The following is a 17632-nucleotide window of genomic DNA, read 5'->3' as shown; positions in this document are numbered from 1 at the left end:
GCAACTTAAAACCATTAGACCTAGTCCTACCCTCTGGGGCAGCAGAGAACAAATCTGTACCCTCCTCTATGTGACAGCCCTTCAGGTACTTAAAGAGTGCAATCATGTCACCCCTCAGCCTTCTCTTCACCAGACTGAACATGCCAAGTTCCTTCAACCTTTCCTCATAAGACTTGTTCTCCATACCGGCTATCATCCTCGTCGCCCTCTTCTGAACCCGCTCTAACTTGTCTATATCTTTCTTAAAATGAGGCACCTAGAACTGAACGCAGTATTCCAGATGAGGCCTGACGAATGCAGAATATAGTGGGACTATTACTTCCCTCGACCTGGAAACTATAGCTCTGTTTATGCAGACCAAAACCGTGTTTGCCTTTTTTGCCACAGCATCACACTGCTGGGTCATGTTCAACTTACGATCCACTACAATTCCAAGGTCCTTCTCACACGCACTACTGCTAAGCCAGGTATTTCCCATCCTGTACCCGTGCATTTTGTTTTTGTGGCCTAAATGCAGAATCTTGCATTTGTCTTTATTGAATGTCATTTTATTAATTTCAGCCCAATTTTCTAGTCTATCCAGGTCCCTTTGGATTTTATTCCTGTCTTCCATTGTGTTAGCTATCCCTCCCAGTTTCGTATCATCCGCAAACTTCATAAGACTTCCCTCCACCCCATCATCTAAGTCATTGATAAAAATGTTGAAGAGTATCGGTCCCAGGACAGAACCCTGTGGCACTCCACTCGAGACCTCCTTCCAGTCCGAAGCAGAGCCACCGACAACCACTCTTTGAGTGCGGTTTCCCAACCAGTTGTGAATCCACCTGACAGTATTAACATCTAGTCCGCATTTCACCAGTTTGCTAATCAAAAGGCCGTGGGGGACTTTGTCAAATGCCTTGCTGAAATCTAGATAGATGACATCTACAGCATTTCCACCATCTACTAAGCTAGTGACCCAATCAAAAAAAGAGATGAGATTAGTTTGACAGGATTTTTTCTTGACAAACCCATGCTGGCTCCTTCTAATCACAGCATTGTCATCTAGATAGTTGCCAATGGACTCTTTTATTATCCGTTCTAATATCTTTCCCGGTATTGAAGTCAGACTGACCGGCCTGTAATTCCCCGGATCTTCTTTTTTACCCTTTTTAAAGAGCGGGACGACGTTTGCCCGTCTCCAATCCTCCGGCACCTCTCCCGTTCTCCAGGATTTCTCAGAGATGATGGCAAGAGGTTCCGAGAGTACATCAGCAAGTTCCTTCAATACTCTGGGATGCAGTTCATCAGGCCCTGGAGATTTGAACTCATTTAGGTTAACTAGGTATTTCCTGACTATCTCCTTATCAATCTTGAACTGCAGTCCCGACCCCTTACTGAGATTGCTACCGATGCAAGGTTGCACACTGTTCCCTTTTTGGGAGAAAACGGAGGCAAAATAGGTGTTGAGCAGTTCTGCTTTTTCCTCATTATCTGTCAACATTTTGCCATCTTCACTGAGCAGCAGTCCCACCGTTTCCTTGGTGTTTCTCTTGCTTCGATTGATTTATGCTGCAACAGGGCTGTCTGTGTGGGAGGCCTAACCTATAGTGGAAGATGTAACTGAGAATTCTGATTGCACCTTGTATTTGCATTGTGATCACCACCTGGTATTCTGGCAAGGTGCTTGTAGGACTTTCCATGAGCCACCACTTTGTTGTTGTACAATGGAGATAGCAACATGGTGCCCTCTAGAGATGATGGACTCCCAACTCCCATCAGTCCCAGCCAGTCTGGCCAATGTCAAGGGATGATGGGAATTGCAGTCCAGCAATGTCTAGAGGGCACAACATTGACTAGGCCTCTTGGGAATATTGGGAAAGTCACCTACCTTGTCAAAGCATCCAATATTATTATTTTATCATATATTAAACAACTATTAAAAATGAATACCCTGCCCTTCTGTTGCAGTCTCAACACTCAGCACAGCTTTATTGCAACTTCACTAGTTTTGCTGCTGCTGTTAATTATAGTTCTTGGTTTTAACCTATTAATTATTGTGTTTAATTATTGTTATATTGTATTTTATTAATGGATTGTACGTCGCCTAGAGTGGCCATTTTTTGGCCAGATAGGTGACTCAGAAATAAAATTTTATTATTATTATTATTTATTCATTTCAGTTGTACATGTCACACAAAATTAAAATTGTTTAGGGACAAAGGTGTGTAACTGATTGCCACTTTTGATGCTGAGCAGGGACATTTATCTTACAACATCTTCAGATTAATTGAAGTGACTAATTGTGGTAGGTAGGAAACTGCTCCTCCTTGTATATGGTATTTATTCCATTTATCTAGTGGCTTGTTTTTGTTTGTTTTGGCTAGAGTTGCCTTGGTATAGTTGCTCCTTCTCTGTTCTTGGGACACAATGTGGTATAGATTTATTCATCTCCAGGAGGGAAGAAGGCATATTTGGAAAGGGTTGCGTTTGATGGTTCCTGCCTGACCCCTCCCAACTCCAATTCAATAGTAAATTTAGTTCCAATCAGTTGTTCCTTGGTGCAAACTTGACTGCAGCATAACAGACAAGAGTGTCTTAACATTTTATCTTAGTACCTAACGTTTGGATACAGACCCAAGAGGGAAAACAGGTCAAGATATGCACTTCGAGAAATTTTGTTCTACAAAATCTTTTACTATAGCAGGAGGCTTAACTGCATTGTGAGGTTCTCAGACGATCCTGATCAAAACTGAAATGTATTTGCTATCTCATGTCACCCTGTTGCTTCATGTAAATAAAGTTATCTCTGTATGAACTTATATTTGATCTAGCAAACTTTTGTGTGCACTGTAATTCAGTGGTGGACCCCATGATTTATATGTGTAAGATCTCAGTTTCAGCATCTTGAAAGGACTGCAAGTATTTGTAAGACTATGGAAGACTGGTCTTTGAATCATAGAATAGTAAAGTTGGAAGGGGCCTATAAAGCCACTGAGTCCAACCCCCTGCTCAATGCAGGAATCCAAGTTAAAGCATACCAACAGGTGGTTGTCCAGCTGCCTCTTGAATGCCTCCAGTGTTGGAGAGCCTACCACCTCCCTAGGGGAATTGGTTCCATTGTCATACCACTGTAACAGTTAGAATGTTTTTCCTGATATTCAGCCGAAATCTGGCTTCCTGTAACTTGAGCCCATTATTCTGTGTCCTGCACTCTGGGGTGATAGAAAAAAGATCCTGGCCCCCCTCTGTGTGACAACCTTTCAAGTACTTCAAGGACATGAAAGGTTGTCACACAGAGGAGGGCTGGGATCTCTTCTCAATCATCCCAGAGTGCAGGATACGGAATAATGGGCTCAAGTTGCAGGAAGCCGGATTTCGACTGGACATCAGGAAAAACTTCATAACTGTTAGAGCCATACAACAATGGAACCAATTACCTAGAGGGGTAGTGGACTCTCCGACACTGGAGGCATTCAAGAGGCAGCTGGACAGCCATCTGTGGGGAATGCTTTGATTTGGATTCCTGCATTGAGCAGGGGGTTGGACTTGATGGCCTTATAGGCCCCTTCCAACTCTACTATTCTATGATTCTACTTGAAAAGTGCTATCATATCTCCCCTCAGTCTTCTCTTCTCCAGGCTAAACATGCCCAGTTCTTTCGGTCTCTCCTCATAGGGCTTTGTTTCCAGTTTCCTGATCAATCTTGTGGCCCACCTCTGAAACTGTTCCAGTTTGTCTGCATCCTTCTTAAAATGCAGTGTCCTGAACTGGACACAGTACTCAAGATGAAGCCTAATCAGTGCTGAATTGAGGGGAACTATAGATTTGGAAACTATACTTCTGTTAATGTAGCCTAAAATAGCATTGCCTTTTTTGCAGCCACATCGCATTGTCGGCTCATATTCAGTTTATCAATTTGGTTCCCTCTTGACTACTTTGCAAAATGACTATCTGAGCAGACAGAACTGAGCTAGACAGACCAAAACTCTGAACTGGTATAAACTATCTTCATAAGCTGACTGCAGTGGCTCTGGGAAATGGTAGCTCATCACATGTAGATGAATGTCCCTTGAAAAGCCACTACTACTTGGAGCAGGTGCCACTGGGCTAAGTGAACAAATGGCCTGGATCAGTAGGGCAGGTTCTTATGTTCATCTAAGCTGCACATATAACCACTCCCCCTGAAAAAAAACAATCTTCTCCATATCTTTATATCTGAACTGAATTTCCTTCAGAAGATCAGCATCAGAAAACACGATTTGATCTTAACACAGTATAAAACTATTTTCTCCTCTTTGTGCCTTTTCCAGCTTGACCTGACCAAACCAATAGAAGACCAGGGCCCATTAGATGTGATCATACATAAACTGACAGATGTCATCATTGAAGCTGACCAAAATGATAGCCAGTCACTGGAGCTGGTTCACAGGTTTCAGGTGAGTAATATGTTTGTTACCTCTTTGTGATGTACAGCAGAAGCGAAAGGCAAGAAGTAGAGACCAGTGCTCATCTTAAGCTGTTCCTCTACCTTCAATATGGTATCTGCAAATATGTCCTTCTGCCTGTCTCGGAGAACAGCCTTAAAATATGTACTATGAAGCAGCAGAAGTGCATGTAATCTGCTCTTGCTCTTCCCAGGACATCTTCCCAAGGTAAATCTTCTTCCCCTTACACATTGGTAAGTTTGGGCCAGTTTGAACGTGGGAAGAGATGCAAATCACATAGGTAAGCACTTTTCTCCCCCCACATCCCAAAATGTATCAGCAGCCCTATGACTGTGCCAGCAGAAAGGTCCAAAAGAGGAATTGCCCTGAGCTAACTCTCCATGTTCTTTGTTTAAATTTCAGGGTGGGGGTAAGTGAGAGTTTGTTCTGTTGGGACACAACTACATATTATGTGTAATACAGGGATGCTCCAAAAAAAAGCACTTCTGTAGCTTGTAGAAGTTCTTGTCCTGCTCAACATCATTGGGTGGCAGCTGTGGGGAAATGCCTAACCTGATGGTTGTCACAACTTAAGGGAACATCACAGCATGGGGGAAGTCATCTTAAAAGTTACAGGGGAGAGGGATTCTTTGGTGGCATTCTTGTGTCATATGTAACGGAGTAGTCACACCCTTTAGCCTAGTAATCATAACCATGAAATGTCTCCAGAGGGTGGTGCTAGGGAGGTCCTGCTCTGTCCCATGAAACCTACAATGTCAGGTGCCACAGGGGTCAGTTTTATCCCTCATGCTGTTGAACATCTACATGAAACCACTAAGGGGAGTCATCTGGGGATTTGGTGTATGTTGTCATCAATAAGTAGGTGACATGCGATTCTATTTCTCCTTTACATAGACAGGTGCGGCAGTGGATGCGCTAGACCAGTGTCTGGCCTTGGTGATAGACTGAATGAGAGTCAATAAACTTGAATATCAGTCCAGTTAAGACTGAGGCACTATTAATGGGTGGGTCCTTTGACTGGATGTAGGGGGGTTCAACCTGTTCTGGATGGAGTTGCACTCCTCCTAAAAGAGCAGGGGTGTGGTTTGGGGGTACATCTAGATCCACTACTGTCATTGGAAGCACAAATGGCCTCAATGGTGCAGAGTGCATTCCATCAGCATTGGCTGGTGACCCAGCTGTGACCGTATTTGGACAGGGATAGCCTAGTTTCTGTTGTCTACATTCTGGTAACCTCTAAGTTAGATTACTGCAATGCATTATACGTAGGGTTCCCTTTGAAGACAGTTTGATATTTGCAGCTAGTGCAGAATTCAGTGGCCAGATTGTTAACTAGAAGTGGGAGGTTTGATCATATAACGCAGATCCTGGCCCAACTGCATTGGCTGCCGATTAGTTTCTGGGCTCAATTCAAAGTGCTGGTTTTGACCTATAAAGCTTTATGAGGCTCAGGACCTCAGTTCTTTAGGGACCGCCTTTCCATGCATAAACCTAGCCTGACCCTGTATTTGTCATCTGTGGCCCTTCTTTGTGTGCCCCCTCCAAGGGAGGTGCAGAGTTTGGCATCATTAGATCAGGCTTACTCATTGGTGACTCCCTGCCTGTGGAATGCTCTTCCCAACCTAGTGCCATCACTGGCCTTTAGGCACCAGGTGAAGACTTGGACTTGGACAAAAGGGTGTTTGCATGGTGTTTGTTTCTGACATCTTCAGAGGCTCCTTTCAAAATTCCATGTTGCCCTATGCAACAGGTGCCTGATGTCATTGTGGCTTCAAACTTAGTCCACAAGGAGTGGGAGTGATAACAATTTTGCCTGCAGGCTAAAAAGGTTCCCCACCCCTGATGTGCAGCAGAAGGAAAACTGAATGAGGTTAGGTAGCTAAACACATGCATTTTTAAGAAAATGCCATGTGAGTTGTATCCTTGGTGGTTCCTTGCATTTCCTTTTGGAGATGTGAGTGGTATAAACAATACTGGATATGGAGAATTACTGCTTCTGCAAGTTCTGAAAGCAGCACTTTATGTTGCTGAAGCCTTTCTTTCTACCATACCTTAGGGACAAAAATTTTGAGATGATACCTACTTACATAAGAGGATCTGTTCCAGTGAATTGGGCATTCTTTACATTTAAGCAGAAGTTTTGAACTGATGCTCTTGTAGCTTTAAAATGCTTGCTCTAAGCTGGGTGAGCTCAGTGTATTAAATACCTCAGATGGAAACAAGCTCTCAGGTATTGAGAGGTAAAATGGACTGCCTTCAAGTCGATTCCGACTTGTGGCAACCCTATGAATAGGGTTTTCATGGTAAGCAGTATTCAGAGGGGGTTTACCATTGCCTTCCTCTGAGGCTGAGAGGCAGTGCCTGGCCCAAGGTCACCCAGTGAGCTTCATGGCTGTGGGGATTCAAACCCTGTTCTCCCAGGTCATCGTCCAACACATTAACCACTACACCACATTTCAAACAAAATAAATATGATGGTTGCAGCCAAATACCAAATTTCAAATAAACAAAGCAAGATAATTATTATTTGCAAAGATTATTCTATTCTGTACTTTCAGAGTGGATTTGTTAGTGAATGTCTTTTAATCTATTATATGGTTTAAGTACCCTCTTGCATAACTACTTAAGCCAAATGCAGAACTGAGGGCATTTCTGTTCTCCATAACCCAGAATAAATGCCTTCATGGATGTACTACAGGACAGTATTTGGACTATCCTGGGACTTTGTGTGTCTTCTTCATTAATCCTCTTCTCCCTCCCTACTAAGAACATACAAAACCCCCTGCTGGATCAGGACAGAGGCCCATCTAGTCCAACATCCTGTTCTCACAATGGCCAACCAGATACCTCTGGGAAGCCTGCAAGCAGGAGCTTCATTGGATGATTCTAGTATTATGGGAGAAAAAAATTATCTCTATCCTCTGTCTCCACACCATGCAGAATTTTACATCCCCTCTTACTTGCCTTTTCTCTAAGTTAAAAAGTCCCAAATGTTGAAGCCTTTCTCCATAGCGGAGTTGCTCCAACTGCGTGGTCATGTTGATTGCCCTTTTCTGAACCTATTCCAGTTCTGCAATATCGTTTCTGAGGTGAGAGAACCAGAATTCCAGTATTCCAAGTGTGGTCTCACCATAGATTTGAATAATGGCATTATGATAGTGGAAGGTTTTTTCCCCAATCCCTTTTTTAATGATCCCTAACATGGAATTTACTGGAAGAACATGGAATACTAGCTGGATTACCTCCTAGAATTCATCACTTGGGCTCAAATCCTTACCCACCTGACTTCTTTCTCATCAGCTCTGCAGGATTCCTGATGGAATGGCTGGTGCAGAAGAAGCTGGCTCTGCATCATGCAGCACTGACTGACAATACTCTACCCCTCATGTGCTTTGGAATGCAAAGCCTCTGCCAAGCGCTGTAAGCTTCCATGATAACTAACAGCAGCAATACATTCTCAGCAAAGCCTGGTGATGTAAAAACATCATTCATCTGACCTTGGAATTGCTTGACCCAGTTGGGTATCCCTTGGGCTCATTACTGGATATTAAGTTAAGCTGTGTACTAATTAGCAGTTACATGAATAAAACATTGCCTCCCTTCCTGCTGTGTAAGGGTCAGCACCAACAATCTCGAGGGGTTTCTGTCCCTTGCAGTGTAACTGCAACAACTGCACATTTTAACCCTTGTAAGAACTCAGTTGCCTGGCTTTGTTTCAGTATATTTAAAAGCCAGTTCCCAACATTCTGTCATACTCTAGTGTGACCAAGGAGGAGTCCCGGATGTAGCTGTGCGTATAGGAACAGAATTGGCTCTTGGTGGCTATGACAGAGATGGGGAACTTCAGACCTGGGGGCCAAATGCAGCCCTTCAAGCCTGTCTCTATCTGGCCCCCAGAACTCTCCCCAGGCCATACCTCTTCTCCAGCCACACTCCTTTCCCCCAGGCCACACACCCCACCAGCCCTGTTGTGCCCCCCCTTGACTTTTTTTACTTAACTAAAATCTGTCTTTGAATTATGATAATGATTCTTGTTTGCTTGGGTGGATGAAAGAGGGGAGTGTATGAGTAAATTAACATTTGATGCTCCATCTACCTTTGCTTGTGGCCCTGCCCCCCAGAAGATTTCCTAGAAGGAGATGGATTAGAAAAGGTTCCCCATCCCAGGATAGAGCTCCCACCATAGTAGCATCCCTGAATACACCTTTCCTTCATTTTCATATTCAACCCCGTGAGGAAATAAAGCCCTGTGCTTGGGGATTCTCTTGTGGTGAGGGCAAAACCTGCCTTTTACCTTTATCTTGACTGGCCTGCCCCTCACTGATGTTCTTACTGTGCCCTTTTTCTAGATCTCAAATCTTGCTGCTTTTAGTCTTCAGTGTCTACTTTTTGAAATGCTTTTATTATACTTTTGATTTAGTTTTGCATACTGCCTTGTGAGTTTATTTGAAGGACAGGATATCAATTCCTATAATAAATTTATTTGATAGGGATACTACAGGAGAAGCATGGGAGGCCCTTGTAATGTGCAAGCTCTTTCTTTTCTTCCCACCCACCCTAAACCACACATACGTCCCCCATCTTAATGACAGGCACTTTGCTCGTTGTTTATAATTGTCTGCTTTGCACCTAGAAAGTACTGATGCTGCAACAAGGAATCCAGAATGTATTGTAAGATTCAGTAGCATGCTGTTGCTGCAGGAGAGGGGTATTTCTAGGACCAAGGCGAAACTATCAAACTCCCTTCTGATTTTTGCTATTGCCAGGAAGTCTAATGTTGCCTGCCCAGAGATGTAATGTTATTTACATTTACATTTATATATGTAATACATGCATATATATATATATAAAATACATTTACATTTATAGTATTGAAAAGTTCTTTTTTGTTTACTGTTATATTTGCTGGTATTTTGCGGTCTTATTAATATTGTTATGAAATTGTTCTTGCAATTGTTGATTTTGAGAAGTATTGCTGTTTTCTTTGTTGTAAGCTGCTTTGAGCACAGGGGTTTTTTTGTGGAAAGGCAGCATGGAAATAAAATGATGATGTACGTAGGAAGCTGCCTTATATCAACTTAGACCATTGGTCCATATAGCTCATTATTGCCTAAACTGGCTGACAGCAGCTGTCCAGGTTTTCAGACTGGGGATATTCCCAGTCGCTGGAAATTAAGCCTAGGACTTACTGCATGCAAAGCAGATGCTCTGCTATTGAGCTGTGTCCCTTCTCTAAATCTCAGTGACCTCTACATAATTTTACTAGGTCTATAAAAACTTGGGACTTTGGCAACCAATGGTAGGGAGGGAAGGGTGTATAGATAGTTGGTGTTGGGGGAGGGTTGGGGACAATGAGCTGTATAGTATAGTTCATGCATCATCAGTTTAGGTCATAGGAAAGTTCTCAGCCCCACTCTTGATTTCTACAATTTCAACAGGTGTTGCTCACATATCTTTCAGTGGTTCTCCTTCAGGATGCTTGAGGCACATTTCTTTTTAGAAACAAAGTAGAAATATTGAAAAACAATCAATATTGCTGGTCTCACTAATTGGCTTTAAAGGATTTTTAATTTTAAGAACTGCACTCAGTGGATTGGATCTAGACTTCACCACCTACAAAGGGGATAGCTTCTTTCATCCATGGAAAGCTTTGGATCCAGTGGGGAGAGCCTGCTGGTGGAAAGGAGAGGGGAGGGTGATGTTTGTTCTTCCCCCTGCAGTCCCCAGCTCTACTTCTCGTGCTGTTCCTAAGAGTTGTTTCCCAGAGCAGAGTTTCAGAGGGTGCAAGAGGCCATATAGGGGTGGTGGAATCAATAAAAGCCACCCACTTGCCACTTCCCTTTCTGGTTGCAGGAGCATCCTCTGAGCAGAACTCTGCTCAGGGTATGCTCTGTTGGCTGTAGCAAAGTATGGATGCTCAACAGCAATACCAAACTTTTTGAATATATAAACTAATTATACTTTATAAAGCATCACAAAATCTAGATGGTGTGCAATGGTTATATTAAAAAGGACAAATTCTGTCCATAAGTTTATAGAATTTATTAATAAGGCAAGAGCCTTTTGGTGGAAGGACCATAGCTCAGTGCTATAGAACCTGCCTTACATGTGAAATGTCCCCGGTTCAATCCCAGGTGTTTCCATGTAAGGCTGGGAAATGCTCCTACCTAGAACTCTGGAGAGCTGCTGCCAATCAGTGTAGACGATACTGGGCTGGATGGACTAATGATCTGATTCGCCATAAAGCAACTTTCTATGTCCCTCTGAGCATAAGGAAGAAGGATATTGGAGGTCGAAGGCTTGGGAGTAAAGGTAAGCTTTCAAATACTGTTCAAACTCTTGCAAGGAGGAAGAGACACAGATGGTGGGAGTTTCAGAGGAAAGGGGCAGTAAGAGAGAATGCATGAAGGCGTGAAATAAAGGAAGTAACCTGAGGTGTAACCTAGAGAAAATTATCAGTAGAGTGAACAAAACAAGAGGGCAAATGAAGAGAAAAAAGAGACGATAGATAAGTGGAAGCAAAGAGAGTTTTTTTTTTTAAAAAAATGGATCAGATAGCTGTACCCCAGTTATCTTCTTCACCTCAGATCACTTTCCTCTCCCACCCACCCCTCTCCACACAGTGCTTATATCACACATGTACACTCAAGCCCTACCTGCTGCTGTAGAGACAGTTGGAATCCCCCCTCTTCTTAACACCGACTCCTGCTCTATGCTGCCTTCTGCTCATCTGGGTTGCGATGAATCGCCTTGATTCATTGAAACCTGGTACACCGTCAAATGCTTCTGGGGCCAAAGAGTGACACCTGCTTTGGTTTCCTCCCTCATCTTCTGTCCTTGCAGTGGTAACTGGTAGCATGCCCAAACTCAGAGCCTTGGCAACAAAGATCCCATTCGTTCTGTCATCCTTCTCACTTCTGGCTGCTGTTCTTCAGACCCCTCACAGTCCCCACCTTTAGAACCTTAGGAAACAGCGTGACATCAATCTAGCACAAATGTAGTATAGAGAGAAATGAGAAAGGAACCCCAAGAAATAAGAATGAAACGAGGAAAGCACGTGTCCACCAAAATCCATAGAACACTAAGAAAGTTCATTTAAAATATGAAATGAATAATAAAACCTATATTTTATACATAGAGTATTTTATGATACACAGTTTTTAGATGCTACTGTTGAATCTCTGTTCATATAGATCAGGTATGGAGAACCTCTGGCTCTCCAGATGATGTTGGAGGCCAACGATAGGAATGATGCACCAGCAGTTAGTACTTCCAGGAGGTTGGGGAAGAGGACTTGCCCTCATCAGCATTTCCCTTTTGTTGCTGTTGGCCTCCTCTGGAGAAGAGAAGAGGGAGCTAGCTATAAGCTATGTAGCATGGTGAGAAAACTCCTCCCCTCTGAACAATACTGAAGCCAAGCTGCTGGAGCTCCTTGGAGCGCAGCAAGACCAGCACCTAGAGCTCTGCTGTCTGTTCACTTTCTTTTTGCTTTGTATTTATTTCTTTTGTAATATATGCTGTTTGCTAAATTGTTGATTTTTTTCTTATTTGAATTTTTGTTTATTTATTTATTTTACTGATTCTATTTCTATGCCACCTTTTGGCCAAAAGGCCCTCCAGGTGGCTCACAAGGTTGTGGATCTGCAGGACACTATGGCTACTTGTTTCCCTGGCACTCCTCCAAAAAGCTCCTTAGAAGTGGTGCAAGTTAATTCCCTCCCATTGGAAGGGCAAAAAAAAAAAGCAAAGCAAAAGAGAATAAACTACCAACCCCACCACTTCCTGCCCTGCTTGCCCCAGATCTCTTTTTCAGACTGACTTCTCTCCCCTACCCCAATGCTTTTGTATTTTGATATTTTGAATGTTGTAAGCCACTTTGGGCACAGCTCACTTTGGAAAGGCGGCATATAAATATAAACTATCAATAATTGATGGGAATTCGAAGCCAACAACATCTAGTGGGCCACAGATAAAGATGTTTTTCTTGATAAAGATGTTTTTCTACTCAAAGCATGTGCACTGCTCCTGCTGTTTCTTAGCACTTGTTGAAGCCTCCTCCTCTTGTTTCTTCAGCTTGCTGACCACAGTCCAGTAGAGTTTCTTAAAAAGTTGGCCAGTAAAGCTCATTAGGGGCTTTTATTCAGAAAACCCCCACAACCCATTGCAAACAATGTAGCCACACTCGCCTGTCTTTTGCTTTTCTTCACATAAGGGCTAGACATTTGTTCTTTTAAATTATGAAATGAAATGAATCTTTATTTATTTATAGAGCCATAGGCTACCACAATTAAACACATGTAAAAGGAAAATACAAAATACATATTAAAATACAAGTCATATTTCAACAAAACACAGTTCAACAACATACGGTAAAAGAACAACAATACATTTCAAATAAAATTTCCTCTCCTGAGCAAAAGATACCCTGACCCTCCCCATGTCTTAGTGTATAAATACTACAGTCATAATAGCGCTGGGGCTAATTCTTTTAAATTAGTTTCTGAGAATGCCACATTCCATTTCAGATATGATGGCACACACTCGTGTGACAGCCAGGCTGTTGCACAGCTTATATGGAATTCCGATTGTACTCTTGGGTGTGTGTTATGGTTGAAAAAAAATGCTTTTAGCTCCATGACCAGTTCTTTAGACGTTGTTGATTTTATCTTTGCTTAAAATGCACGTTACTGAGAGCTTCAGCTGCATCAATTCACTTGTTGTTCATGTCCTAGTATTGTGCTCTGTACTACTTTCACTCAGATGCTCAGACATAATGGCCTTTCGTTTAACTTTGTCATGATTAATTTATTTAATGTTTTGCTGTAGCTTTAGCAACATAACATGGGCTTCTGGTGTATCTATCAACCTTGTCTGCATATGTTAAAAAAGATATTAATTTGTGTCCAGCTGAATGAATTGCTGACCTTTCTTAGGATCTGTTTTGAACAATGTGTTTATCAGCACTTTTACAAAGGATAAGCTAACCCCCATGCTTTACTGTAAGTGGAAATAAATGCTGGGACATATTGCATCTAGTTGACCTTGCTTTGAATGTACGTATACTGAGAATATATTCTCTAGAGTCCATGTTTACTAGTGGCCCTTGATAATCACACACACCCTGTTTTTAAGGAGTTGAAGTATTCTACATTATCTTCATTCCACATTATCCTCTTCCATGTTAAAAGAGAAAAAATACAGTCACATAGGAATTGAATTTAGAAGGAATATTGCTTGTAGCATTTACAGGCAAGCTATGGAAGATAAGACAGAGGCTTTGTAGAAAGAAGTTTGCACATACCAGGTTTGTTGGTGAGACATTTTATTGTGAGGATGGATAGCTATCTAGTTCTACAGAAATTTGAAGAGTGTACTGTTGCACAGATTTTAAGAAAGCTAATAGTATGGTAATACAAGGAGTCTCTTTTCATGGATTATGTTTATCATTTGCCCCATACTAATACCGAACCAGCATTATAATGCATACTACCCTTTGCCCTGACTATTACAACCCAGTTTTAATAATTCTTACACTCCTTCTGAAAAATGTCCAGGCTATGCTGTGAGTCTTCACAGATTTAATTTGTGGAGTCTTTACCTAAAATACCTTCCTCCACCCCTTTCAGATACTCAGTTTGTACATGGATGGTTAATTTTATTCTCTCAGCTGATCATGGAAATAATGGAACATAGAACCTGACTCTTATGTATACTTGGCTTACGTCATATAAGACTTAAGTCATAATCACCAGCAAAGGGTCTGAATGCTGGTGCATGAAGCTCATGCACATGCTCATTTGTTAAGCCAGGATTTGATCATCTTGCTGCCATTACCTGTGGCAGTGGCAACATTGCAGAGAGAACAAGGGGCACACCTCCCAGGGGACCCTCCTGGTGGTGGAAGCAGCAACAGTAGGCCATCCCGATATGCTGTAGACTTGGCACTGATGCCTAAAGCCAGCCCTGCTGATAATTTTGTTATTGCCATTTTCTCATGCTTCCCTTTCTATCTCATCTTTGTAATATGCTCTCAGAAAATACTTTTGCTGTGGGCACTGATGGTTTTGTGTAATTTGGCTTCATGTTTGCAGCAAATGTGCTGTGATTAGTTTTCCACCACCCCCTGTCTAATTAAGATGACTTTGCAAAATTGCCAGAGGAGGAGGAGGATTAAATTTCTCATCTGGCCTTTTTCCCAAAGGAGCCCAGGACAGCAAGTAACAAAACAGAAAAACAATACACTTCAAAATAGAATGAAAGCAGCGATTACTGCTTGGAGGAGAATATAGGAGCTACTTGTTCCACATGGGGTAGTCTGGAGTTTTGTGTATAAAGCTGCATGGTGCACATTGTGTTCTTTCTATGAGGTTTAAATGGTGACGACTTGCTCTTGTGCTGTTCAGTGCCATGCACTATCTTCATATGGTGGAAGTGAGTCCCCGCTCTCTATCAGAGGGCAAGAACAAATTGCCTGCCTATTGTTAGCGTGATCCGTACGGAACTTAGAGCTTTGATCTTGCACAGGCTTCCTGCTGCCTAGGAACAATCCATGTTTAATTTTGTTGCATGAAAGCACTTGTCTTAAGTTACCATTTTCATTAAATAGCAGTAAGCAAGACACATGGCTATGTGTTGACTCAGCCCATTCGTTCTTCCTGTCACTCTTGTTAGGACCTCTCTCCCCCGGAACACTTACGGACTGCCACCTCTCTCCTCCCCTACCTTTTCTGTGAAGTTTTTAACTGCTGAAGCAAACCCTAAGTGTGTGCAACAGCATTTGCTGTTTGTTACTCTCTCCCCTCCCCCATGTACCTTTCAGGCTAAATTGTTCTGTGGAACTTGCCTTCCAGTGTCGTGCAGCTGGATGGCACAATAATATGATGATAATTAGCTCATATGGGGTGGCTGAAGGGTGATGGATTTTGTATGAATTCTGTGTTCTGTTTCTCTTAGCTTGCACAAAGGCTTCTTTTGTGTAATGCCCCAAATGATAAAATAATAGAATTCTGTTCGCAAATCTAAAATAAAGCTATCTGGTGCTTTTAATTCAAGCCTGTGAACCCATTGTCAGGGAAGGACTGGACTCACTTTGAGCCTCTTACAGCCCACCTGCTGATTTCAGCCCAGATGTCTACTTTTTCACAGATTTATATATGTGTGGAGCCAATGGAACATGGTTTTATTTTTATAAGATCTTTGCTATATTGGTACTACTACAAATTGGTGTTACAGCACAACTATATATATTGTTTGCTTTTGCAGCAAATAGATTGAAGCTTTTACTGGATTGACTTATATCAGCAAAGGAATACAAATGCCTGATTATTTGGTGTATGTGTGTGTAACTCAAAAGCTGGCACATGCCAAGAATAGAAGTAAAAACATATTCCAATCTTTATCCTCCCCCCCCCACTTCAGAAAAGGCAATAACATCCTTTCCTAGTCAGAGGAAATTGTGTCATTGCTCCTCAGTGAGTAGAGCAATAATGGCAGATAAGCTTCCTCAAAAGACCTCTACTTTGCATCTATTAATCTTCCCCTTTGATGTGTCACTGCATAAGAGTTCTGAGTGTTAGATGTGCTCTCAGGTAATGCAGAACTATGGTGACGCCCATTTGGATTGGTCAGCACCCCCACCCCCAAATTTAGTATGTTCTTTAAAACACCCCCCAGAATCCTCTGCAACATGCAGGGTTTCCTTGGCAGAAAAACAATGGGCTATATCCAACTAAGTCACACCCAGAGTAGACCCATTGAAATAAGAGGACTTAAGCTAGCCATGTTCATTGATTTCAGTGGGTTTTCTCTGAGTAGCACTTAGTTGGATTGAACTCAATGGTTACATTCACTTCCCTTTCAACCTTGGGTGTGCAATCAAGGAAGTGCTCATGTTGGGCCACATATGATTGATTTTTCCTTTTTAAATTCACTCCATTTGTCCCTTTACAGTATAACTAAATCAAATGTTGGCATAAATTCTGAGTATGCCATTCTCTGGTAACTGATTCTCTCAAAAGACACTCCCTGTGGCCTTGGCACCAGCAAGAAGTGCTTGGTTAATGAAGACAGTGCAGGAGAGAGGTGGGGGCTAGGAACAGGACTTGCAACTGGTTTCTGAAAAAAGAGAAAAACACTACTGATAAGCCTGCCTAAGTAAAAGGTTTGGGAGTAACCACTGATGTACAACAGTAGACTCAAGTTCATCTTATGCTGTTTTCAATAAACTATCTAGAGTATCTTTTTCAGGAACAGAAGGGCTCCCTCTGTTTGTGGAAGGGACTGAGATCCAGCAGAGGCTTCTGCTGTAGGAGTTTTGCCAATGTCCCCTTCACCCATTTTCCACACTGTTCCAGAGAAGACCCCAACCCTCTGAAGCAGCTTTTCAAGGGGAATGCAAGGGAAAGGAAGAATTGGCAAAAAAATATCTTCCCTGCTACCCTTTCTTCTAGCCAGGAGCATCCTGTGAGCAGAGTTCACTCATGGTAACTCTAAATCCAACCCTATATTTTTATTCTATTATGGAATATTTGAAGATTAGAAACTGGCACTCATTTTAACATATTTTTTTTTAGCAAATGAGATGTCTCAAGTTAGGAGAGTGATGCAGCCTTTGCTGTAAAATGAGCAGGAATATTCTGTTTGTGTTAGCCCTAAAATGAATCTTCATTAGCAGTAGGATTACCATTGCACTATATAATCTTCATTCCCCATGCGAAAATAACTGAGCCAGTCTCCCAAGAGATTTAGCCTTTAGCTAGCTGAATAAGGTGGTAGGTATTCTAGACCAGCCTTGGTCCCTAGGCCTAAGTGAAAGAGAGATACAGAGTTAGAGGAATCCAAGGTCAAGCTAAAAATAAGTAATGCCTTAATATAGCCATTTTAGTTTGCTGTTGCTCAAAGGGGCATTTCCTTGCTTTTTTTTTTATTAAAAGAGAAGTTGCATATTTCTGTTGGTGACATAGTCACACAGCTCTTCATTTATAAGGAAATTTCACAGTCCTGGAAATGATGTATATCAAGGGCTTCCCTGACCCATATGTAGAAAAAAGGCTGAAGAAAGTTTGTTCCTAGTAGTACAATAGGTGCTTCTTGTTTTTATAGCTGAAACTGAAATTGTACAATATTCTTTGTACTATGTCAGTGTCAGTATAAGGGCTCAAAGGCGAAAAGCTTCCCAGCTGGTTCCCTGGAACTTTGCATTATCC

General features: G+C 42.1%; 1 protein-coding gene across 2 annotated transcripts in view; it reads left to right on the top strand.

The window, feature by feature from the left end:
- ITPK1 (inositol-tetrakisphosphate 1-kinase) overlaps positions 1-17632 on the top strand; it is a 184168-nt gene that overhangs the window by 113090 nt on the left and 53446 nt on the right. The window contains exon 3 of one of the 2 annotated variants that reach the window (XM_061612002.1): positions 4293-4418. In XM_061612002.1, the coding sequence (XP_061467986.1) occupies positions 4293-4418 (126 nt within the window). Of the gene's footprint in view, positions 1-4292; positions 4419-16710; positions 16910-17632 lie in introns of those variants that run through there. The other variant, XM_061612003.1, reaches the window with a different exon arrangement.

Source organism: Rhineura floridana, chromosome 2 (genome assembly GCF_030035675.1).
Source record: "Rhineura floridana isolate rRhiFlo1 chromosome 2, rRhiFlo1.hap2, whole genome shotgun sequence".
Taxonomy (NCBI): Eukaryota; Metazoa; Chordata; class Lepidosauria; order Squamata; family Rhineuridae; genus Rhineura; species Rhineura floridana.
Note: the sequence above shows the minus strand (reverse complement) of the source record. Positions and strands in the feature narration are given on the sequence as shown.